This window comes from Suncus etruscus, chromosome 17, assembly GCF_024139225.1.
Source record: "Suncus etruscus isolate mSunEtr1 chromosome 17, mSunEtr1.pri.cur, whole genome shotgun sequence".
Lineage (NCBI taxonomy): Eukaryota > Metazoa > Chordata > Mammalia > Eulipotyphla > Soricidae > Suncus > Suncus etruscus.
The window spans coordinates 74,002,309-74,027,612 of NC_064864.1; the positions used below are offsets into that span (position 1 = coordinate 74,002,309).

Here is a 25,304-nt window from a genome sequence, read left to right on the forward strand (position 1 = left end):
GAGCGTTACCGGGTGTGGCCCAAAAACCAAAAAAAAAAAAAAAAAAAGGAAAAAAATGAGGGTCCAGAGAGATAGCATGGAGGTAAGGCAGAAGGATGGCATCCCATATGGTCCCCTGTGCCTTCCAGGGGTGATTTCTGAGCACGAAGCTAGGAGTAACCCCTGAGCGCTGCAGGGTGAGACCCAAAAACAAACAAACAAACAAAAAACAAAACAAAACAAAAAAAACAAATAAAAATGAAGGGGTCGGAGCAATAACACAAAAGTAGGGCGTTTGCCTTGCATGCAGCCAACCTAGGATGAACCTGGGTTTGATTTCTGGCATCCTGTAATATCCCCCGAGCCAGCCAGGAGTGATTTCTGAGTGCAGAGCCAGGAGTAAACACTGAGCACCACTGGGTATGGGCCTCCCCCACCAAAAAAAGATAAAATAATCACACACTAAGCCAGAGAGATGGCATGGAGGTAGGGCATTTGCCCTGCATGTAGGACAGTGGTTTGAATCCATATGGTTAACCTGAACCTGCCAGGCACGATTTCTGAGTGTAGAGCCAGGAGTAACCCGAGAGCTGCCGGGTGTGACCCAAAAACAAACAAACAAAAATATTCACACACCAATAAATAGCATTTTCAGCAAAGGCATTGGCTCATATTTACAAGAAGCTGAAAGCCTGGGTGAGTCTGAGTTGATGTGAGTTGGGATGGGGGTGGGGGTCTCTATAGTCATCTTCACTCTGGCTTGGACCATCACAAGCACACAGTTTCTGAGACTGGACGCTCAGGAAGCACCAAGCAAGGGCATGCCGGTGTTAAAGCTTGTGTTTCTTCAGTATTCTTAAAGGAAATACAAGTCACAAGGTGACTGGCAGAGGAAGACGTTAAAGGGCACCTAGCCTGGAGCTGAGAAATATGGGAAAAGAGTTCCTCATTCTCTACTCAAGGCACACCTTGGCTGAGGCCAACAAAGGTGAGAGGCAGACTGTGGCCCACCATGAAGCCACTGCTGTAAGAGCTATTCAGCTAGAGGAGACTGTGAGCAGTGGTGGACAGAACAGAAAGGCCCCCACAGAAGGCACACAAAAAGCTGGAGATCTTTTTTTTTTCTTTTTCAAGGGAGAGTGGGAACGCAGTCCCCCACTACCACAAATTATGCATTCAAGTTTCCCACATTTGGGGAAATCGCAGGAACCAGCACATCCGGAGTACAATGGGTGAGCCTCGCCCTGGGGAAACCACCTTCATGATCATGGTATCTCCCCTGCCAGGTAAGTATAAAGCTGGAGATCTTGAGGAACCACTGGGGACATGGTCCAAGAGACTGAGGGATAGATTTCCCAGCAAGGCAGAGGTGACAGGCTTCTGGCTACAATTTCAGAGTTGAAGTGAGACACTGGATAAAGCATAGTGCAAGGATGGGACTGAGACAACATGGTCGGGTACAGGAGAGGCCTGGGGCTGAGGCCATACAGTGGACATTTGCCTGACATGTTGCCAACGAGGGTTGACTCTCCACCCCGCATATAGTTTAAGCTCTGCCCTCTGTTGCTGCCCCTCAAAAGAGAAGGGCCTACACATTGAGGAGGGACCTGGAGCCATTACTTAAAATGTACAATAACTAAATTCATGAGTTTTAGCTCCTTTTACCTAACTAATACTTTAGATTGAATACACTTCTGAGTAACAGTGGGGTAAAGTAAAAGGATGCTGCAGCAATGGTGACTGCTCCTGCAGCCCAGAAAAGCTGACAGAGCTGTGTAAACAGTGACCGGAGGTGGGGGCATTCTGGGCTTCAGGGACTATAAACAAGGGACTGTCCCCTCCCTTCCTCCCTCCTCTTCCAAGCCCAGGCAGTGAAAGATAAAGCAGAATATTCCCACTTCTGATTTACCCTCTCAGCAAATTCCCTGACCTTTCCTACTTTGATAAACTTTTCAGTTTTCTTTAATATGATAAGGAGACTTGGACTAGAAGTAAGATCTGGCTTAACTCTATTTCTTCTTTTTTTTTTAATTTTTGAGTCACACTCAGCAGCGCTCAGGGGTTACTCCTGGCTCTATGTTCAGAAATTGCCCTTGGCAGGCACAGGGGACCATACCGGATGCTGGGATTCGAACCGCCGGAATTCAAACCGCTGTCCTTCTGCATGAAAGGCAAACGCCTTACCTCCACGCAATCTCTCCGGCCCCCTAACTATTTCAAAGAAGAAAGACTAGCGGGGAAAAGAAACCTTAACATTTCTGGTCATGGGCCCGGAGAGATAGCATGGAGGTAAGGCGTTTGCCTTTCATGCAGGTCATCGGTTCGAATCCCGGTGTCCCATATGGTCCCCCGTGCCTGCCAGGAGCAATTTCTGAGCATGGAGCCAGGAATAACCCCTGAGCACTGCCGGGTGTGATCCAAAAACCACAAAAAAAAAAAAATTTCTGGTCATGCACAGAGGGGACCACTTATAATAGCAGCCTGGGGGATAAGGGAGGGAGATAAGGGATGCATGCTAGGAAGGGGGGTGGAGGGAAGACAACTTTGGTGGTGGGAATTCCCCTGATTCAATGTCAATATGTACCTAAAATATTACTGTGACTTTGGTCAAAATAAAAATGATTATTATAATAAAAAAAAATTCTGGTCATGGGCTGGAGTGGTGGCACAGTTTGCTTTGCACACGGCTGACCTAGGACAGACTGCGATTCAATCCCCCAGTGTCCCATATGGTCCCCGGAGCCAGGAGCGATTTCTGAGCGCACAGCCAGGAGTAACCCATGAGCGTCATCGGATGTGGCCCATAAACCAAAGGAAAAGAATTTCTGATTATTAACATCTCCACAGTTGTTAACTTTTTTTTTTGTTTGTTTTTGGGTCACACCCAGAGGTGTTCAGAGGACACTCGTGGCTCTGCGCTTAGTAGTGGCTCCTGGCAGGCTCAGGGGACCATATAGAATGCCTGGAATTGAACCGGTGTCCCTCCTGTGTTGGCCGCTGTACTATCGTTCCAGCCCTCACAGCGAGTGCAAGGCAAACGTCCTACTGCTTGCACCACCGCTCATGATACCCTTCTCTCATCACAATGGAGACCAGCAGTAAATTAACAGGAGAGCGGGTGCTCCCAGATGGTAGAGCCATGCAGTTGCCAAGAATCCTTCTCCCTTTAAGAATCAATGGCCTTTTCCGCTTCCCCAGGACAAAGGCTGGGTCAGGACAAACAGGGAAGCTGCTTTTCCTGCCCGGTTTCTAGCCCTGCAAGTGCAAATGCACTTTCTTTTGTAGGCAGCCTGGCAGGCCTCAACACCCATTTCAATTGCCAAGTTTCCAACAGCCCAGAGTTGTTCCCCAGGGGACCCTAGTTTTTTCTGCTGAGTCCCATGTATAAGTCAGAACAGATTTAACATGCAAGAGGAGGTGCTTGGTATCAACATGCTTCTTCTCCAGCTAGTGCATTCTATCAGGGGCTTCCCTGCTGGTTCAAGCTACATGGATCAAACTTTGTTCACTCTTTTGTCTCTAAAGCTCGTCAAATAATTTTCCACAAATAGCTCCTGTCGGGGCCGGGAAGGTGGCGCTAGAGGTAAGGTGTCTGCCTTGCAAGCGCTAGCGTAGGACGGACCACGGTTCGATCCTCCGGTGTCCCATATGGTCCCCCCAAGCCAGGGGTGATTTCTGAGCGCATAGCCAGGAGTAACCCCTGAGCGTCAAACGGGTGTGGCCCAAAAACCAAAAAAAAAAAAACTGTCCTTGTCTTGCACTGCCCCTCCTCCCCCCAAATCTGGGCATCTGCTCTATATGAAGCCTATTCTAGTGAGGCACATTTTCTAGGCATACCAAGAGGCATCCCTCATTAAAGAAACTTTCCTTAGATTCAGCCCAAAGTGACAAAGCAGTAATGATTTTTAATCCTTCTTATAAGTGAAATAGCATTTGAAGGTTGATTTATATAACAAACAGTCTGGATATCAGAGGTCTAGCCCATACTCAATACTGACTAGCTTTGGGAGACTAAAATTTTGACTTTTGAAAAGCATCTAGGGGGGCCGGAGAGATAGCATGGAGGTAAGGCATTTGCCTTTCATGCAGAAGGTCATTGGTCCGAATCCTGGCATCCCATATGGTTCCCCGAGCCTGCCAGGAGCGATTTCTAAGCATGGAGCTAGGAGTAACTCCTGAGCACTGCCAGATGTGACCCAAAAACGAAACGAAACGAAACGAAAAGAAAAGAAAAGCATCTAGGAAGTAGCTGGGAAGCTGCATTTTGACCTGCCATCTTGCCCCCACCTCAAAAACCTAGGAATTGAGAAGCCACCTGGGTCCAATCATCAGCATCCCATATTGCCCCCTGAGCAAGTCAGGAGCAAACACTGAGCACAAAGCCAGGAATAAGCCCTGAGCATTACTGAATGTACATCAAGAATCACAAATGAACAAGAAATTGAGCTCCCATTTCCTAGCTATTCCACTCCAACAATGCAGAAAGTACTCCTATGTCCACTGCATTATTCACAACAGCCACCATCTAGAAACACAGAACAGACGAGTAGATAAAGAAGCTATGCTATGGGGCAGAGAGACAGAACAGCAGGTAGGGTACCTGTCTTGCATACAGCCATCCAAAGTAATCCCCCAAATCCCTGTGGTCCCCAGAGCTTAACAGGAGTGATTCCTGTGTGCAGAGCATGCAGTGACCTCTGAGCGTCAGTGGTGAACTAGGTCCATAATACACGATGGGATACTACGGAATATGGTAGATAGAGGCCGTGTGATACATGAGCAGCTTCATCGGGATTCACTCAGAGAGTGTAAGAGACAGACACAGAATGAGCTCATTGAGTAGGAATTCTTCTACTAGAGGGTTCTGGGGAGGAGCAAGGGCCCACTCACTAGATAATGCTAGAGGGACACGACCACTCTGAATGAGATAAGGTGCTAAATGAGGCATGGGGAAGGGGTTTGTGCAGTGCTGCTACAAAGGCAAGGAGGGAAGAAAGCGGGATACTAGTGGAGAGCAGTAGGAATGGTGGGGGGAGGGCACTTACCTTGCACACGGCCAACCAGGATTCAAAATCAGCATTTCACAGCCCCCCCCCCAGCACTATCAAAAGTGATTCCAGGAACCCCTAGCACCCGAAAACCCACAGACAAGATCCGTGTCATAGGCCACTGAAAATGTCTTAAGTTCAAGCAACATGGGAAATGCTATGCCACTGTTCACACATAGCCACATATATAATTCTCTCACAGAAAGGGTCTAATAGCAATTTGGAGGAATAATATACCATTTATTCTTTATGCTTTTCTTTTCTTTTTTTTTTTTTGGTTTTTGGTTTTGGGTCACACCCGGCAGTGCTCAGGAGTTACTCCTGGCAGGCTCGGGGGACCATATGGGATGCCAGGATTTGAACTGGGGTCCGTCCTGTGTTGGCTGCATGCAAGGCAAATATCTTACTGCTGTGCTGTCGCTCTGGCCCATGTTTACACTTTTCTGTCTCCTAAATCTTCAGTATTAAAAAATACTACTTTTTGATTAAGTCTTTTCATATGGGTGGGGCAGCACTCGCAAAATAAAACTGCAAAAAAGTTTCTTCATGCATTAACTTTTTGAATAGTCTGGTTCTTTCTTGCAGGTCTGGGGAAAATAAACATTAAAATTAAATTTTGGCTCCGAAGATGCTAACAGGTAATTCAACAAGTGAGATGATACAATCGTGACCTGTAGTGACAGTGCTGGAAGGGGAGACAGTAGGAGTGCATCATCCTCACTCTCATGTCCAGAGTAAGACCAACAGAAGGCCCAGCACACCCGAGAATCTATGGCTGGCCTAACACTGATTCAAAGGAACATTTGTGAAACAGGGACAAGATCTCTTGGGCTAGTATGAAGATTAAATCAAATAGAAATGGGGAAAGTAGCACAGTGTTTAGTAGAAACCCCGAAGTCTCTCTCTTAGTACTCAGTATGACTGGGCACCAAGATTTTTGTTGTTGTTTTGTTTTGCTTTTGAGATCACACCTGATGATGCATAGGGATTACTCCAAGCTCTGCCCTCAGGGTGGTGCTGGGAGACCATAGGGGATGCCAGGGATAGGACCTAGTCAGCTGTAGGCAAGGCAAATGCCCTCCCCACTGTACTATCAATCCAGCAACAGTATCATGATTTAAGATGCCACTGCAACAAACTGGAGTAAGTCCTGAAGGAAGGAGAAAGTCGGAGAGAACTAGAAAAGTTAAAAGAGATTGGGACAGTAAATGGAGTGAACTGACTAAACGGTTAAACATCTTCTGTGGAAGCACATTTATTAAGCAGAGTTCAGGAAAACAGAGCTTTAAAAATTAAAGGGAAGGGCCAGAGTAATAGCACAGCAGTAAGGCATTTGCCTTGCACGCGGCCAACACAGGATGGACCATGGTTCAAATCCAGGCATCCCATATGGTCCCCTGAGCCTGCCAGGAGCGACTTCTGAGCATATAGCCAGGAGTAACCCCTGAGCATCACTGGGTGTGGCCAAAAAAGGCAAGAAAAAAAATTACAGGAGACAGATTTTCAGCACTGTTAGAAAAGATCAAAACACTGCTTTTAGTAAGTTAACCAGGAGTGTTCAAAAGAGGAAAATAAAAACAGGAAATATTAGACAGTCTTCCCAGGGTCCAGGGATAGGACTCAAGTAGCAAAGCACATATATCTTGCTCTTCCTTTTTCAGTACCACCACCTCTGCAATATCACCGGGGAACCCCTATTAAAAGAATATATATTGGGGAGAAGGGTATGGAGAGAAAGGCTTGGTCACCAGCAGTGCTCGGAACCATGAAAGTGAGGGAGAAGGAAAGGGGGAGAAGAGGAGGAGACAGATGGGAAAGATCAAGCATACATGAAGTACAGGATTCACTCCCCAGAACCACATGGTCCCCCATGCATCACTGTGGTTGGGAAGCTTATGAGCATGCCCAAGGTAGAAGCATCTGCTTGGCCAAAAACTACCAGGAGTGGTCCCAGGCCTCCTGAGCACTTCATTAGAGACCCCTACAAGTAAATAAGTAAAAGTAAAGATCTCCTCTAGACAGTACAGACATTAGAAAGACCAGCATTTCCCTCTAGTAGGATGAAGAACAGAATACAACAGCACGATAGTGGAGGCAAAATTTAACATACTCTTAAAATCAGATTGAAATGAGATTATTACTGAGAGTAATGTCCCTTGTTCCAAAAAAGATTTTCTACCCCCACTAAATCCACAAAAAACAAGGCGGCCAAAGTGAGAGTACTGTGGGAAGGGCACTTGCTTTGCATATGGCCAACCCAGGTTCAATCTTCAGCAACCCATATGGTCACTAAAGCATTGCCCAGAGTAATTCCTGAGCATCACCAGGAGTGGCCCCAAATTTTCAAATAAATAAGAAACAAGGTCCTTAATTAAACCTGTATCGTCATGTGAAATTTTCGTACCCTTAATATGTTAATATATTGATCATACAAAGGGGGGGTGTGCTGGTGTCTCCCAGGCAGTATTCAGGGAATCTGGAGTGAATTCCCAAATAGTAGTTCAGTGCCAGGGTGTGTGGATATGACATGGCTCAGGTCCTGCAGAGATGGGACCCCAGAGCCATCCTGGAGGTACTCTGAGGCTTCCAGGTCCACACCCAGGGATGCGGGAGACTGAACCTGAGATAACTGAACCTCTCATATATACCTCCCAGGTCCCAGAAGAGGCAACTCAAAATGCAGTTGCCAGTTTAAACCTGCTAACATCTACTTTAGTCAGCAAAACACAACTTGAGAATTCTTGTCTACATCTAAGAGGTCCAGTCTTGAAAAGTTCCCCTAATCACTGATCGTTTTCTATGCCCCCACACAAGTTAAGCCCCCTCTTTTTTTAGCCCAAACTCACTCTGTGCTGTTTAGGACCTTTGCCCAGTGGTGCTCAGGGAGCTATATGGCAGTGTTTTTCAACCTTTTTGTGCAAAGGCACACTTTTTTTCATGGGAAAAAAAAAAAAAATCACAGCGCACAGCACCATTAGAAAATGTTAAAAAAAATTAACTCTTGCGGTTGGAGAGATAGCATGGAAGGTAGGGCGTCTGCCTTGCATGCAGAAGGACGGGGGTTAAAATCCTGGCATACCATATGATCCCGAGCCTGCCAGGAGCGATTTCTGAGCGTAGAACCAGCAGTAACCCGAGCGATGCCGGGTGTGACTCCCCCGCTAAAAAAATTACTCTGTGCCTGTATTGACTATATATAATATAAAGTAATTCTCTTGAATAGGAATCAAATAAATACAAAGAAATTATTCTATAATTACTTTATTATGAAATAATCTAATGATTGGTCTGTTGTGAGCTGAAGCCGCATGTTACGTATGAAATTGGAATTTTTACCCACAGCACATTGTGTGCCGTAGCACGGTGGATGCAAAACGCTGTTATATGGTATTGGGAATAAATACCTGAGTTCCCTTAATGCAGTGCACACACTCCAGCCTACGAAGCCATCTCTCCAACCCAATCTTGACTCCTTAGCCCATTTTCTTCAAAGACCCTTTATGAAAATCCAATGTCCTTTTCACCAGAATAACACAAGTATATATATATATTTTTGGTTTTTGGGCCACACCCGGTGACGCTCAGAGAGGTTACTCCTGGCTATGCGCTCAGAAGTCGCTCCTGGCTTGGGACCATATGGGACGCCGGGGGATCGAACCGCGGTCCGTCCAAGGCTAGCGCAGGTAAGGCAGGCACCTTACCTCTAGTGCCACTGCCCGGCCCCACAAGTATATTTTTTAAAATCACATTTTCCAAGTTCACAATTCTCACAAAATTCATTTATGGAATTTCTTTTAGGGGGGTTTAATCAATTTTTTCAAATTACAACTAAAGCAGAAATTTTTTTTAAATTTTTAAATGTCTTTAAGATTATATAATATTTTTTGTCAAGCTGGAGCAATAGTATAGCAGGTAGGGCACTTGCCTTGCACTCAGCCAATCCAGATTCAATTCCTGGTATCCCATATGGTTCCCCACATCCACCAGGATTGTTCCCTGAGCACAAAGCCAGGAGTCAGTCAACACTAAGCTCCACCAGAGGTGGCCCATAAACAAAAGAGACTAGGAGCTGAAGAGATAGCATGGAGGTAAGGCATTTGCCTTGCATGCAGAAGGACGGTGGTTCGAATCCCGAGATCTCATATGGCCCCCTGTGTCTGCCAGGGGCAATTTCTGAGCGCTACCAGATGTGTGAGAGAGAGAGAGAGAGAGAGAGAGAGAGAGAGAGAGAGAGAGAGAGAGTGAGAGAGAGAGAGAGAGAGAGAGAGAGAGAGAGAGAGAGAGAGAGAGAGAGAGAGAGAGAGAGAGAGAGAGAGAGAGAGAGAGAGAGAGAGAGAGAAAGAGAGAGAGAGAATAAAAATATTTTCTTTGAACCTGAGTTTATCTCCAATGTCTGTTTATATGGGTGTGAGTGTGTATGGATTCCTCTGTCCATATGTATTGTGCATAATGCCTGTCTATGTTGTATATAGTCTCTATTCCCTGCATACCTCTTCTCTCTCTCCCTCTCAACCCTAATCCTAATCCACTATCTGTAACAAAACCCTCTCTACTCTTGGTTAACTCCTCAGGAACTGGAATCTTCCAGCTGGCTCCAAAGCAAAAGGACAGCCTGTGAAGCAATATTGTCTGGGCACAGAAGAAGCTGCTGCCATTGCTCCTGCTAATTCATCCTATGTAGCCCCTTTTCTCCCATCTCCCCTCACTGTGGACTGTTGCTTGCTACCGGATTTGGCTCCAGAGACACATTTCAAGAACATTACCTGATCCCTGACTTCTCAGAATCCACAAATCCCTGGCGTCAGACTATCTCAAAAAACGTAAAGGGGATATCTATATTCCCTTGGTATATCTCAATAAACATATTCCTTAATAGTTATAATTCTTTTTCAATTAATATCTTTATTTAAACACCTTGATTAAAATATGATTGTAGTTGTGTTCCAGTCATGTAAAGAACACCCCTCTTTACCAGTGTAACATTCCCATCAGCAATGTCCCAAATCTCCCTCCTCCCCACCCCACGCCCGCCTATTCTCTAGATAGGCTTTCTGCTTCAGTCATTCATTCACATTGTTATGATAGTTCTCAATGTAGTTATTTCTCTAACTGAACAGTCATAATTCTTAATGTATATTTCTATATGTAGAGGTAGCTTTAACCATCCATCCCTTTTTTTGGATCTGCTTAGTAGGACATTCTAAGTAGATAAGTTTCTCTTGGAGTCTGAGTTCAGGTTACAATGAGGTTATAGAGATTGTTTACCTTGTTATGGGGGGGCCACACCCGGTGATGCTCAGGGGCTACTCCTGGCTATGTGCTCAGAAATCACTCCTGGGTTGGGGGACCATATGGGATGTCAGGGGATCAAATGTTGTCTGTCCTAGGCTAGCACGGGCAAGGCAGATGCTTTACCGCTTGCACCACACTGCTCTGGCCCCTGTTTAGCCTGTTATGTTTATCTCCATATACACTAGTGGCATTGTTCCTTTTTGCATAGGCAGATTAAAATGGGGGAATCTAGCTTTGCGCAATGGCAGTATCGTAGCCAATGAGGTTTATCCAAGGCGCGATTATTGCTAATTTAAAAAAAAGGGAGGGGGAAATCTTACATGTAGAATGAAGTTCTTATCTAATAAGGATAGGAACTCAATTTTACAGTGCAGAGGCAGCTTTCACCCTGAAAATCTGTCAAAATGACAGATTAGGCCTCAGTTGATGGGACATTGATCATCCAACCCTGAACCTTGAATCCCATCTGTTGTGTATGTAAATATTTTGGGGGATTACTATGTTGCTCACCCTAAACTGATTAGGTGATTGTGCCCTACCCTAGGGTGTGACCTGGCATTCTGCCCCCACCCTAGGGTAGGACCTGATTCTGCTTCCACCATTGGTTGGTATCTGATCCCACCATTGGGTGGTACCTGACTCTGGGGTATAAGAGCAAGGGTCTGTGGAAGGCGGGGGCTTTTGCTGGCTGGAACTGAAGCTGAGTCTTTGGACTTCAGTTTTGTCCTCCCAATAAAGCAAATATTTCCACGAGCCTGACTGTCTGCGAGCTGTTTACCCGCCGTTTCACCTCAGAACCGTGGGCTAGACAGGGTGGCAGACGCGTGCTCCGAGCTGGAAGAAAAAGGCCTCGTTCTCCATCCCACCATCAGTCAACCTCTTCAGGGGCTGACTTGCTACACCCATCCTTAGAACTGACACTATTTTCTGCACCAGTAGTCAAACTTCCACATGGGGGAGGCCCTAATGCCACCCTGGCACTGACTTGCTCCAGGGTAGGTGCATATGACACCCTGACAACCAGGAAACAACAACAACTTGATTTAAGGGCAGGTTTCCCTGTCTCTGCAAAGATCAAATGAATTCAGAAGATGCTCTGTGATACCCCGGCTTTGACACAGGATCTGTGCAAAAACCAAGATCTCTTAATTACAGAAGTCTGACTGCAACAAACACAATTGAGTAAAACTTTTCCTGGGACCATGAAGAAAGACCTTGGGGCTGAACAATTAGTATGCCCAGTACCTGTAGTCAGTCTTATGACAGAATGCTTCATGGGTAGAGACACCTTGTGTGTTTTTTTTTTTAAGGACAAGGGTATTTCCTTTCTAATTTCCCCCAATGTTTGCTGTTCCGATGCAAACAAAAACCCCTACAAACTGTCATTCCTCCCCTTTTTAAATTTTATTTGTATTTTCTAGATAGGGGCTCCTGCCTTAGGACTTTAGGACATGAATTACTTTGTCTTTTTTTTTTTTTTGGTTTTTAGGTCACACCCGGCGTTGCTCAGGAGTTACTCCTGGCCGTCTGCTCAGAAATAGCTCCTGGCAGGCACGGGGGACCATATGGGACACCGGGTTTCGAACCAACCACCTTTGGTCCTGGATCGGCTGCTTGCAAGGCAAACGCCGCTGTGCTATCTCTCCGGGCCCGAATTACTTTGTCTTACCTCATATTTCTGTATCTGTCTGTCTACAAACATGGGGGTGGGAGGGAGTAGATGGGGCCCATGACCAAGTGGTGTGTTGATGGAGAAAAAGAAAGTCAGAACTAAATATCCAAGCCAAAGTCAATGACAGTAGAATCAAGAGACCCAAACTATAGCAATTGAAACTTAAAATGGACTTGTTACAGGAGGCTATGAGTTGAGATCTGGGATGCATGCTGGAAGCTTTGGTGGAGGCAGGTCAACACTGGTGGTGGGAATGGCCCGAATTCACTGTCAGTGGATGCCTGAAATTCAACTATGAAGGACTTGTAATTCACAATGGTCTCTAAAATATTTTTTAAAAATATTTTTGTATGATATAATTTGGAGAGAAGAAAACTCTGTGGCTGACCTGGATTCGATCTCAGATATCCCATGTTTTCCAAGAAGGAACACCACAGAGAGTGCCTCTCACCAAAAAAAAAAAAAAAAGTCTGATGCTACTACTGACAATGTTAATAATTGTAGTCTTATGCACCCAAATTAAAATCCAAGGTAGGAGAAATAGCATGGAGGTAGGGCATTTGCCTTGCATGCAGAAGGATGGTGATTCGATTGATTCCCAGCATCCCAAATGGTCCCCCGAGCCTACCAGGAGCAATTTCTGAGCATAGAGTCAGGAGTACCCATGAGTGCTGCCGATGTGACCCAAAAAACAAAAACAAAAACAACAAAAAAGGGGGGGGGGGGGAATCCAAGGTAGGGGCCAGAGTGAAAGCACAGCAGTAAGGCGTTTACTTTGCATGAGGCCAACACAGGAGGGACCCCAGTTTGAATCCCGTTATCCCATATGGTCCCCCGAGCTTGCCAGGAGCCATTTCTGACCACAGAGCCAGGAGTAACTCCTAAGAACCACCAGGTGTGGCCAAAATCAAAGAAAAAGAATTCTACTTGTACTAGTATTATATATAAAGAAACTCCTGTATTCAAAATACATTTGTGGGAAAAAAGACTCACTTCCTCCACTAAGGTCCAAAGAAAATGATGTCCACAGAATCTTCCCAGGTAGTCTAGTCCAGGCTGAAAATGCTAAGCCTTCTCAGAATGGGTGAAAGGCAGCAGGTCACCTTTTCTGCCTGAACCACAAAAGTCCAGCACCACATCTGACACGCCAATAGAAAAGGCCCAGCTCCACGAGTTAGCCTTATCCAACGGCCAAGTCACCAAATTTATCCCAGATCTATAGTATAGATGCTGGGCTGTGAGGCCATTAGTGGGTATGTGACACCTCAAAATTTCGTGGTAGTGTCAGCCAAGTAGGATCACAGCAAATCTGATGAGAAAGTTACATACAAGATCATCACGCTCAGTTACCCTGAACAGCAAACAGAAGGCTCAACTAGCACCCACGACAGCCAACCACTAAATCCTCAGACAATGTTAGTAAAAACATTGAGAGATCTAACAATTATTTCAAATTGAACCTTGTTCATCTAAGTTTTGATAATTCCAATTACTTTATGTTTTGTTTCTTGTTTTTGGACCACACCTACCAACACTCAGGGGTTACTCCTGGCTATGTGCTCAGAAATTACTCCTGGTTTGGGGGATCATATGGAAGTCCGGGGATCGAACAGAGGTCTGTCCTGGGTCAGCTGTGTGCAAGGCAAACGCCCTACCGCTGTGCTATCGCTCTGATCCCATTTGCCTTTGTATTTTGTTATTTTGGTTAGTTTTTGTTTTTGGGCCACACCCTGGTATAACTCAGAGGTTACTCCTCCTGGATTGGCTGAGTGCAAGGCAAACGCCCTACCGCTCTTCTGGCCCCATTGCCTTTATGTTTTAACAGACAATATGCAGCAAATATGTTTGTGCCTGCAAGGGAACAGTCTAAGAAAATAGGGGATACCAGTAAAGGATAAGTCACACTGGTGGCAGGATTGGAGTTGGAACGTTTAAATCCTGAAAAAAACTATTATAAACAACTTGGTATATCATGTTATTATAAAAAAAAAATTTTTTTTTTTTGCTTTTTGGGCCACACCTGGTGATGCGTAGGGGTTACTCCAGGCTATGCACTCAGAAATTGCCCCTGGCTTGGGGGAACATATGGGACTCTGGGGGATCGAACCATGGTCCATCCTATGTTAGCACGTGAATGGAAAATGCCCTACAGCCTGTGCCACCGCTCCAACCCCTACAATAACAATTTTTTACAAAAAAACCTTACATTTATCCTTTATGATTATCTGAACTTTAAATTAGCTCTACTCTTTCATTTGTGTGAATCTATAAATTCCCAGCTGAGAGTAAATGCACTGCATTCTCTATCAGAGCCCTTCCTCTTAGTTACTTCCGTGTTAAGTCTAAACAGCATTTTGGAAAAGGTGAAGCATTATGGGAACACAGTTAAGAATTTTTTTTAATTCTTTTTTCTTTCTCTTGTTTTTTTTTTTTTTTTTTTTTTTTTTTTTTGGTTTTTGGGTCACACCCTGCAGCGCTCAGGGTAGCTCTTCAAACTACATAAGAAATCTAAGAGAAATTAATATTTGTAGAAACTTTGAGGTACAAAAGAGGATCTAAAAATTTTATAGTAAATAAAAGAAAAGGTATCATCACTTACATTTTGCTTCAGACAGATTCTGATTGGGAGACCACACCAGCATGCCAAGATTGTCTCTTTCTTGACTACGTCTTGTTAGTTTTGCTTAGAAAGAGAAAAAAAAATATATATATAATTTAATAGATATAATGAACAATGATTAACACCCCAACTCTGAACAGGCTGCCCCACCCTAACCCAGTCTCTTCCACAATGTAGCAGAATGACCATGGCCCAGAGGAGAGTCTTTCAGTTTCCTTTCATTTACTGAACAAAACTGCAGAAGTACGATTCTATTTCTTCACCTCTAGATGAGGAAGCAACATACATTTGCTAGCAAGAGGCAGGCACAGAGCTCACCTCAGGCAATAGGACTGATGATGCCTAAGAAAGAGTCTAGACCTGGGAAATCCTTGTGGCTAGCTCAGCAATTCCTAAATTTACTTTTGTCTGTGCCTTCTGAATGCCTGAACCCTACTCTGTCAGAATAACTATTTTTTCTTAAAACTAGTTTAGGTTCTTTTTTTGTTTTTGTTTTTTTTTTTGGTTTTTGGTTTTAGGGTCACATGTGGTAGAGCTCAGGGGTTACTCCTGGCTCTACGCTCAGAAATCACTCCTGGCAGGCTCAGAGGACCACATGGGATGCAGGGATTCAAACCACTATCCTTCTGTATGCAAGGCAAATAAATGCTCAACCTCCATGCTATCTCTCTGGCCTGGGGCCTGCTATTTTTTTGGGGGGGGGGTCACACTCAGCTTTGCTCAGGGGTTACTCCTGGCTCTATCAGAAATTGCTCCTGGCTTGATGCAAGCGCTAGCGTAGGAAGGACGGCGGTTTGATCACCCTGTGTCCCATATGGTCCCCCGAGCCTGCCAGGGTCGATTTCTGAGCGTAGAGCCAGGAGTAGACCCTGAGCACTGCCGGGTGTGACCCAAAACCCAAAACCCAAAAAAAAAAAGTCTCTCCTGGGCCTGGAGAGATGGCACAGAGGTAGGGCATTTGCCTTTGCACACAGTCAATTCAGAATGGACGGTGGCTTGAATCCCAGCAATCTATGTGGTCCCCCGTGCCTGCTAGGAGTAATTTCTGAGTGCAGAACCAGGAGTGACCTCTGAGCGCCCCAGGTGCGACCCATAAAACCAAAACCAGGGGCCGGGTGGTGGCGCTAAAGGTAAGGTGCCTGCCTTGCCTGCGCTAGCCTTGGACGAACCGCGGTTCGATCCCCCGGTGTCCCATATGGTCCCCCAAGCCAGGAGCAACTTCTGAGCACATAGCCAGGAGTAACCCCTGAACGTTACCGGGTGTGGCCCAAAAACCAAACCAAACCAAACCAAAACAAAACAAAACAAAACAAAACAAAACAAAAAAAAACAAAACAAAAGGAAAAAAATCTCTCCTTTTGGGGCGAGAAAGATAGCACAGCGGTAGGGCATTTGACTTGCATGCAGCTGACCCAAGACAGATAGTAGTTCAAATCTTGGGGTCCCGTATGATCCAGCCCCATCCCTGTCCCCCCACCTACCTCCCCAGGGCCTGCCAGGAGTTACCCCTGAGCGCCTCCAGGTTTGACCAGCAACAACAAAAATAATGTCTCTCCTTTTTAAATATGATGACATTGGGTGGTAAATCCAGTTATCACATGGAAACTTTTGTTTTTATTTTTTGTTTTTGGCTTATACCCTGCAGCGCTCAGGGGTTACTTCTGACTCTATGCTCAGAAATAGCTCCTGGCAGGCACGGGGACCATATGGGATGCCGGGATTCGAACCAACCATCTTAGGTCTTGGATCGGCTGCTTGCAAGGCAAACACCGCTGTGTTATCTCTCCGGCCCCACATGAAAACTTTTTATAATAGGTTTTTCTAGTAGGCCCAGACTCAAAGGCCTGGGTGTGTGCTTCCATGCAGGTGGCCTGGGTTTAATCCCTGGTACCTATTGATGCTCCAAGACCCATAGCCCCCAGCACTGCTTGGTGTGATCCAAAACCCAAACTAGGGGCCAGAGTGGTGGCGCAAGCTGTAAGGCATCTGCTTTGCTTGCAATAGCCTGGGACAGACCGAGGCTCCTCAATCCCCTGGTGTCCCATATGGTCCTCCAAGCCAGGAGAGATTTCTTTTTTTTTTTTTTTTTTTTTTTTTTTTTTTTTTGTGGTTTTTGGGTCACACCCGGCAGTGCTCAGGGGTTATTCCTGGCTCCAGGCTCAGAAATTGCTCCTGGCAGGCACAGGGGACCATATAGGATGCCGGGATTCAAACCGATGACCTCCTGCATGAAAGGCAAACGCCTTACCTCCATGCTATCTCTCCGGCCCCAGGAGAGATTTCTGAGCCAAGAGTAACCCCTGATCGTCACCAGGTGTGGCCCCAAAACACACACACACACACACATACACACACACACACACACACCCCTGATCGTCACCAGGTGTGTCTCCAAAACAAACAAACACATACACACACACACACACACACACACACACACACACACCAAATTAGGTGCTGGAGAGATGGCATGGAGGTAGGGCATTTGACTTGCATGCAGAGGGACAGTGGTTCAAATCCAAGCTTCTCATATGGTCCCCCAAGCCTGCCAGGAGCGATTTCTTTTTTTTCTTTTTTTTTTGTTTTTGTTTTTTTGTTTTTGTTTTTGCTGCGATTTGAACTACTGTCCTTTTGCGTGCAAGACAAACACCTTACCTCCATGCTATCTCTCTGGCCTCAATGGAGAGACATTTTTTTTTTTTTTGGTTTTTGGGTCACACCTGGCAGTGCTCAGGGGTTATTCCTGGCTCCAGGCTCAGAAATTGCTCCTGGCAGGCACAGGGGACCATATGGGGCGCCGGGATTCGAACCGATGACCTCCTGCATGAAAGGCAAACGCCTTACCTCCATGCTATCTCTCCGGCCCCGGAGAGACATTTTTAACAGAGATTTTTAACCCTGAAAAAGTATACACAACCCAAAAACAAGCAGCTACACCCTTTCTAAAGACAAATAAATTCCTCTGCAAACATTATAGAAGTTATGAGTTCCATTCTACAAAAAATGTACATAATCATAGAAATATGAACACAGCTATAGAAGAATTCATAAGACAAGCAGCTGATCCAGGACCAAAGGTGGTTGGTTCGAATCCCGGTGTCCCATATGGTCCCCCGTGCCTGCCAGGAGCTATTTCTGACCAGACAGCCAGGAGTAATCCCTGAGCACCGCTGGGTGTGGCCCAAAAAACAAAACAAAAAAAAAAATCAGAGTCAGAGTATTCGTATAGGGGAGAGGGTGTTTGCCTAGCATGAGGCTGATTTGGGTTCAATCCCCCACATCCCATATGGTTCCCTGAGCACCACCAGGAGCAAGTCCTGAACAACAAAGGGTGTAATCCTCCCGGAAAAGTTCTGACCTATATTTCACGCCTCACATTACTTCAGTTTAAAAAGAAACATAAAAAGTGAGGACCAGGGGCCAGAGCAATAGAATGGCAGGCATGGTGTTGGCCTTGGACACAGCTGACCCAGACCCGATCCCTGACATCCCATACATTCCCCTGACCCTACTAGGAATCATTTCTTTATTTTTCTTCTTTTAAATTTTTTAAAGAAGTTTTTTTGTTTTTGTTTTTGTTTCTCGGTCACACCCGGTGATGCTCGGTGACGCTCAGAAATTGCTCCTGGCTTGGGGGACCATATGGGACACCAGGAGATAGAACTAGTCTAGGCTAGTGCAGGCAAGGCAGAGGCCTTTCCACTTGCACCACCACTCGGTCCCCAGCCAGCGATGCTTAGGCCTTACTTCTGACTCTGTGTTCAGAAATCACTCCTGGCAAGCTCGGGAAACCATATGGGATGCCAGAATTCGAACCAACATCCTTCTGCATGAAAGGCCTTACCTCCATGCTATCTCTCCAGCCCCTAAATTTCTTTTTTTTTTTTAATTTATTTTATTTATGTTTTGGTTTTTGGGTCACACCCAGCAGCACTCAGGGGTTACTCCTGGCTCTGTACTCAGAAATTGCTCCTGGCAGGCAACGGGGGGACCACATGGAATGCCAGGCTTCAAACCACAGTCTGCCTTGGATCGGCTGCTTACAAGGCAAGCGCCCTACCAATGTGCTATCTTTCCGTCCCTAAATTTCTCTTTTTAAAACCAGTAAGCTGGGGCTTGTTCTTCAAGTCCATGCTCTCCCTGGAGCCCATATTTTGTCTGCCTATCTGGTATTTCTTTGCTGGATTATTTCTACTCTGGAGAAGCTTGTGTTCTCTCTCACCATGTATTTCTCTTTCTCTTCCCCCATGTCTTTCTAAATAAGTTTCTGTAAAAGCTGAAGTCAGCAAGCTGGAAAGAAGTCACAAAGGGCTGAGCACATGATCTGCATGGAGCTCTGTTTTTATTCTATCCCCAAGCACTTCTGGGTGCACTCCCCCACCCCCAAACAGGGCATTAGAGGTGCATGCCTTGCATGCCATGAATCCAAGTTTGATCCCCAGCTTTGGATGGTGGACCAGAGGCTTCCCGTACTACTAGTCCTAGTATATCTCCAGAAGTGTCCCTAGCCTAGCCAGTGGTCAGCAACCTTTTTTTTCAACGGAGCCAAATCTCGCCAAAACCAAGATTGAAATTTATTTTGAGAGCCACACAGGGCGGGCACGCACTGACAGAGGCTAGGAGCAGAGTCCTGACTCCTGAAGCGGCTCTCAAACAGAAGAGCCCAATTAAAAGTGGAAAGAGCCACATGTGGCTCGGAGCAGGTTGCCGACCACAGGCCTAGACCCTTGAGCGCTGTTTGGGAGCCCCTACTCCAAATAACAAAGGCCAATCACAAGAAGGTGTGGCCAATCCCCATCAATTGTAAACTGTGTGGACCACCTGCTGGGTGGCCTCCCTCTGCAGGGGATATAGAAGCTGAGCAGGCTCACAGTCCTCTCTAGGCATACAAAGCACAGGAACTACTGACCACCAGAACCTCCCAGTCATGACAACATATTGCTCAAGACTGACTCAAATAAAAACTGAACCTTGTCTCTACCTACTCTTCAACCAAGACAGAGGTTGCATTTTACATGGGACTTAGACTTTAAGAAAGTAATTAAGGTGGGGCCAGAGAGAAGGTACAGTGAGGGGGGCACTGGCCTTGCATTAGATGACCTGGGTTTGATCCCTGGCATCCTATATAGTTCCAGAGCACCACAAAAAGTAATTCCTGGGGCCGGTGAGGTGGCGCTAGAGGTAAGGTGTCTGCCTTGCAAGGGCTGCCCAAGGAAGGACTGAGGTTCGATCCCCCAGCATCCCATATGGTTCCCCCAAGCCAGGGGCAATTTCTGAGTGCTTAGCCAGGAGTAACCCCTGAGCATCAAACGGGTGTGGCCCCCCAAAAAACAAAACAAAACAAAAAAAAAAAGAAGTGATTCCTGGGGCCGGAAAAATAGTATGGAGGTAGTGCGTTTGCCTTCCAAGCACAAGAAGGGTGGTTTGAATCCCGGCATCCCATATCTCTGAGCACAGAGCCAGGAGTAATTCCTGAGTGCTGCTGGGTGTGACCCAAAAACCAAAAAAAAGGGAGAAAAGGGGGGAGGAAGTGGAGGAGGAAATGCCCCTCATTCATTGTCACTATGTGCCTTAAATATTGCTGTGAAAGGGACCTAGAGTTAGCATGGAGGTAAAGCATTTACCCTGCATGCAGAAGAACGGTGGTGGTTTGAATCCTGGCATCCCATATGATCCCCTGAGCCTGCCAGGACTAACCTCTGAGCACTGCTGGGTGTGACCCAAAAATAAAAAATAAAAACAAAAAAAAAGGTTAATATCTAGTAAAACTTTATAAGAAAAAATTAACCAATCCCATTCAAAAATTGGGGAAAATAAATCATAACCAGAAACTTCCTCAAAGAAGCTGGCCATACAAATGGCCAAAAGGTATATGAGAAATGCTCTGCACCACTGATCATCAGGGAAATAAAGGCAAATCAGAACAACTGTGAGATGTCACCTCACCCAGTACCTGTGTGTGTCTCTTTCTCCCTCCCTCCCTCTCTCCCTCCCTCCCTCTCTCCTTCCCTCCCAAGACCAGAAAGCAAAAGGACTACTGTAAAAGCTGAATAAAGGATCCTCATTCACTCATTTAACTGGTTCCGCTTTTTTGGGAAAGACTTTTTATTTATTTTTTTGGTTTTTGAGTCACACCTGGCAGTGCTCAGGGGTTACTCCTGGCTCTGTGCTCAGAAATCACTCCTAGTAGGCACAGGGGACCTTGTGGTGTGTGACCACCAAAAAAATTTTTTTAGAATATTGGGACCAGAGAGATAGCACAGTGGCGTTTGCCTTGCAAGCAGCCAATCCAGGACCAAAGGTGGTTGGTTCGAATCCCGGTGTCCCATATGGTCCCCCGTGCCTGCCAGGAGCTATTTCTGAGCAGACAGCCAGGAGTAACCCCTGAGCACCTTCGGGTGTGGCCCAAAAACAAAAAAAACAAACAAAAATCACAAAAAATCGCATTAAAAAATTAGAATATACACTAATGCAGGGGTCTCAAACTCAATTTACCTGGGGCTGCAGGAGGCAAAGTTGGGGTGAGGCAGGGCCGCATAAGGGATTAAAAAAAAATTCTTTTTTTTTTTTTGCCTGTTTCACTAGTTTATCTCCCCCATTGTTTTACATTTGTTTCTTTAGTCCTAGTACCACTGTGTTTTGGTTGTTTTAATGCCTAAATTGACTGTTAGATCAAAAATTGCCTTATTACCTCTTAAATATAATCTTGTGTCTCTCCCCGCTGCTGCAGTTCAAAAATCAAACACTGCCATCACCCTAGCCTTATTAAAAGGCTTAGGTGTTATTGGTGTAAGCACAAATATTTATTCATTGGTTCATACTCTAGAATCTGCTAATGCCTTACAACTGTGGCTAAAAATGTTTACAAACTTAAAGAAGTTTACACTACTGTTGATTTCCTAGCAAAGAGTGCAGAATAACGCCGTGGTTCAAAATTAACATTTTTTTTGAGGGAGGGGGGAATTTGTGTCATCCTTAGAGTAAAATGTTGCTTTTTAAAATAAATTCGGCTTAGCTAGAGATAGCATTCAACACATAGAGGATAATTTAGTAAATAGACAAAAAGATATAGAGTAGAGTGAAAGCTGGTACAAAAATTGGTTTTCTACCACTCCATGGATAACAACAGTGCTCCCAGCCTTTTTGGGGCCCTTCATTGGCTTTATGTTGCTAGTTTCCTTTGGTCCTTGGGCTTTTCGCAAACTCACCACCTTCGTAAAGAATCAAGTGGATGAAGCAACCAGAAAGGACTCAAAGGTTCTGTACCAACAACTATGCACCTCAGAAGACCAGCTGACACCTGACATCTCCCCTCCTGCCAACTCTCCGCCACTTAAGTTTGAAGTTATCGAGGAGCTGGTGCATAGACCTCAATCTGTGCTTTGCCAAGATTTGGAAACGACTGAATCAAGGGTAGCAGATGCGGTGACTGGAAGCCCCACACCTCTTCACCCAGTGTGGCCAGTCCACCGAGGCACGTCTGTCCCTTCTATATTGTATACTAAACAGGGGGAGATGTGGGAGATCGAGCACCCCACATATCAAAGGAACTCTGAATGAATTTTCCACCGCCTGTCTGATTCAAGCCACAAAAGTTTGCATAGCCCCGAACCAACAGAAAACTCTGCAAATAAATTTAGCTCAGCACAAAGAATCTGGCTTAACCAGATGCCTTAACCTTTCCATGGAACCTGTTTTTGTAACTGCTCTCAAGTATGTAGTTATTGATATGTTTTTGTAAAGTTTAAATTATGATCCTTATTGCTTGCACAAAAGATAGATCTAAATGGAAAATAGGCTAAACAAATAATTGTATTTGCGTAAATATCATTTAGCTATTTGTTTAAGAATTTGCTTCCCCTCCCCCCATCATGCCAGGTTCCTCTTTATCCTTCCCAGCCATCAAAATGTGTTTATGCTCCCATTGGTTAAAATTGTTGTACTTGTACAAATCTGATTGGTTTATGTTTCAATCCTATGTTACTAAAATAGGCCCTGGATTGAGCTATTATGAAAGGGGCCCTTGGGCTACTGTGAAGGTTAGAAGCGCTCAGGCCATGGGGGTACTGTTGGAAAGTTGTGTGCAGAAATAATGTTAACCGTATATTAACTTCTGATCTTCAATAAAAATAAGCTATTATAAAAAAAAAAGGGAAAAGAAAAAAAATATATGTACATACACATATATGTGTATATATACTTATACAGAGAGAAAAGAAAATATCTCACTCAGATGCAGCAGGGCAGGAGGAAATTAGGGAAAGTGGTGGCAGAAAACATACACTGGTGAATGGTGTTGTGCATTGTATAACTGAAATTCAATCATGCATACTTTGCAACTGTAAAAAAACTACTCCTGACTGTATTGTGAACAACCTGTATTATGGTCTTTAAATAAAGCAATTTAAAATGTCAAAAAAAAATTAAAAAAAAAGATACCAAAATTAAATATAATTAGTTTTATTTTGCTGATTTGGGGGTCCACATTCAGAAGTGCTGAGAGATTACTCCTGGCTCTGCATTCCATGCTGTACTCAGGACTACTACTGACTCTGAGCTTAGGAGTCTCTTCTAAAGATGTTTGCTTAACCAAAGTCTCTTCTGAAGGTGTTTGGTGTTTGTGGGTACCAGAATAGAACCTCGGTTGGCAACATGCAAGGCAAGCACCTTACTCACTGTACTATAATTTAGCTCCTAAATAAATACTACTTTAAAGAACTTAAGAGTAGTCATAATTTTATCAAGAACTATAAGGTAAAATCTATTTCCTTCATAACTATGCAGCTCTCAATTAGGATGCTTCAAATTCTGGGAATTGTTTGGAAAGGTACATTCATGACTGTTTCTGGTATATACTATGTCCTTCACTTGGACAAGAATGCTGAGACGAGACATGTAAACATCTTCTTGACATCAGGAAGTTTATATCTTTAAAAAATGGTTCTGAGTTTATCACTTCAATGACTGTTGTTATGATCAAATGTTATCCCCACTTCTGGCTATGGTCCTTGCACATTTCTACCTTTACTGTTTTTGGTAAATGTGTGTAAATCCACGTCAAGTCATGGGTCTTGCCTGCTTGGCTGTGGTACACAACAATGTTTCTTTCCTTTTAGTTGTGGTACTCTTACCTGGGTTGGCATTTCTGAGATTCTCAAATAGATGGTTGTAGTATTAAATTGGGTGTGTGGAGATTTGCAGTATACATCCACATTTACACCAGGGATCATATTTTTGGTCTTAGCACTTGGTTAACTTTTGGTTTAAGTGCTTGCTGTCAATCACACAGAGTTATGGGGCTTTCACACAACTGACTAAAGTGTAGTAAGAAATCACTTGCAAGACCCCAGATTGCAGACAGCATTGCTGTCAGGTTCTAATAGCAGAGCTGACACCATAATCTTGGCATGTGAGGCACTGAAAATTTGAGCTCATGATCACATAGTGTGAAAATTAGGAGCAGACCCAGAGAATCAGAGGCAAATTCTCTGAATAATCCATTGTAGAATATAGGAAAAGATTAATAGGCTATAAATCATAGACTTATATGCAGCTAGGTCAGAGAATGGATCATTATTATAATAATAGTTGAACTTACACTTTGCACAAGAACTGGGAACTAAAAGAAATGAGTGATAAAACGGTATGTATTATTTGCCTTCAGTAACAGTATTGCAAACCATGGTGCCTAAAAGGGAAAAAGAGTGGGGGAAGTTGGGGACAGAGAAGACAAGTGTCTTCCAGAAAGTCAGGCTGGAGGTAGGCAGTGAGAAACAGAAAGGTAACTGGGGAGATTGGTGGCAGGAAATGAACCCTGGAGAAGGGAAGGATGATGGAATATTATGTGACTGAAACTCAACTATCAACAACTTTTTAACTTTGTATCTCATAGTTATCTAATAAAAATATCTATAACCAAAACGAAGAATCTGATGTATATGGTTGCTAGAGTAGCAGCAGGATGGAGTCACAGAAGAAATTATTAAATGTCCTTATGGAACTTGAAACCAAATGTATTCATCATTGATTGTACAAAGCATTTGTATGTTAGAAACTGCTGTGTATATTTGATGAAAAACTGTTTCCATAGAATCACTTTATCCTGTATCTAATCTATATAATATCTATGTGACTGCATTTGGTTCTCACCCATTTGAGGAGTCTACATGTATAAATAAACTTGAATCTCCCTCTAATCTATCCATGAAAAAAAAAAGTTCTCAAACATCATTATTAACAGTTTTAATTATTTCTTCTGAACATGAATAGAACACTGAGTGAAGATCATGAACAGTTCTTCTGAACATGGCATCTTTTGCCTATTCCTTGCTGCCAGAGACTTGACAGTGCTTCTCACAAATCTGAACCACATTTGGCTTTAGAGAGGAAGCAGTTGAGACACCCTCAGTATGCTTGAAGATGATCATCATTAAGTCTAGACCTGTACTTTGACTTATTGAAGTTCAATGTGGAGAATAACTTTTCACACAAATATGTGCTCCAAAAAAGGCACATGGTGCGCTTGAACATTTGGGAAAGCTCAGGGAAGCTGGGGGGCAATTCTCTCAAAACTTGCCCATGCATGTCTGCTTTTCCACTAATCTTCCTGAACTTGGCTTTGAGATCAGATTTGCATTGCAGGTCAATGAGCTCCATTTGAAGCACAGGAGGGGCATCTTGCATATCCAAGGAA

General features: G+C 44.5%; 1 protein-coding gene, 1 non-coding gene and 1 pseudogene across 3 annotated transcripts in view; 1 reads left to right on the forward strand and 2 right to left on the reverse strand.

Annotated features, from left to right (window-relative positions):
• The window catches only part of RCOR1 (REST corepressor 1), a 97,276-nt gene that overhangs the window by 41,772 nt on the left and 30,200 nt on the right, over positions 1-25,304 (reverse strand). For both annotated transcript variants that reach the window (XR_007504437.1, XM_049790357.1), the window contains exon 3: positions 14,591-14,674. Coding sequence is in view for 1 of the 2 variants with exons in the window: in XM_049790357.1 (XP_049646314.1) it covers positions 14,591-14,674 (84 nt within the window). In the remaining variant the exon portion in view is untranslated. The remainder of the gene's footprint in view (positions 1-14,590; positions 14,675-25,304) is intronic.
• On the reverse strand, positions 1,110-1,273 carry LOC125995642 (U1 spliceosomal RNA). Its single transcript, XR_007491133.1, has one exon. It is a non-coding gene; the product is annotated as a U1 spliceosomal RNA (small nuclear RNA).
• LOC125995218 (uncharacterized) lies at positions 10,550-10,622 on the forward strand (annotated as a pseudogene).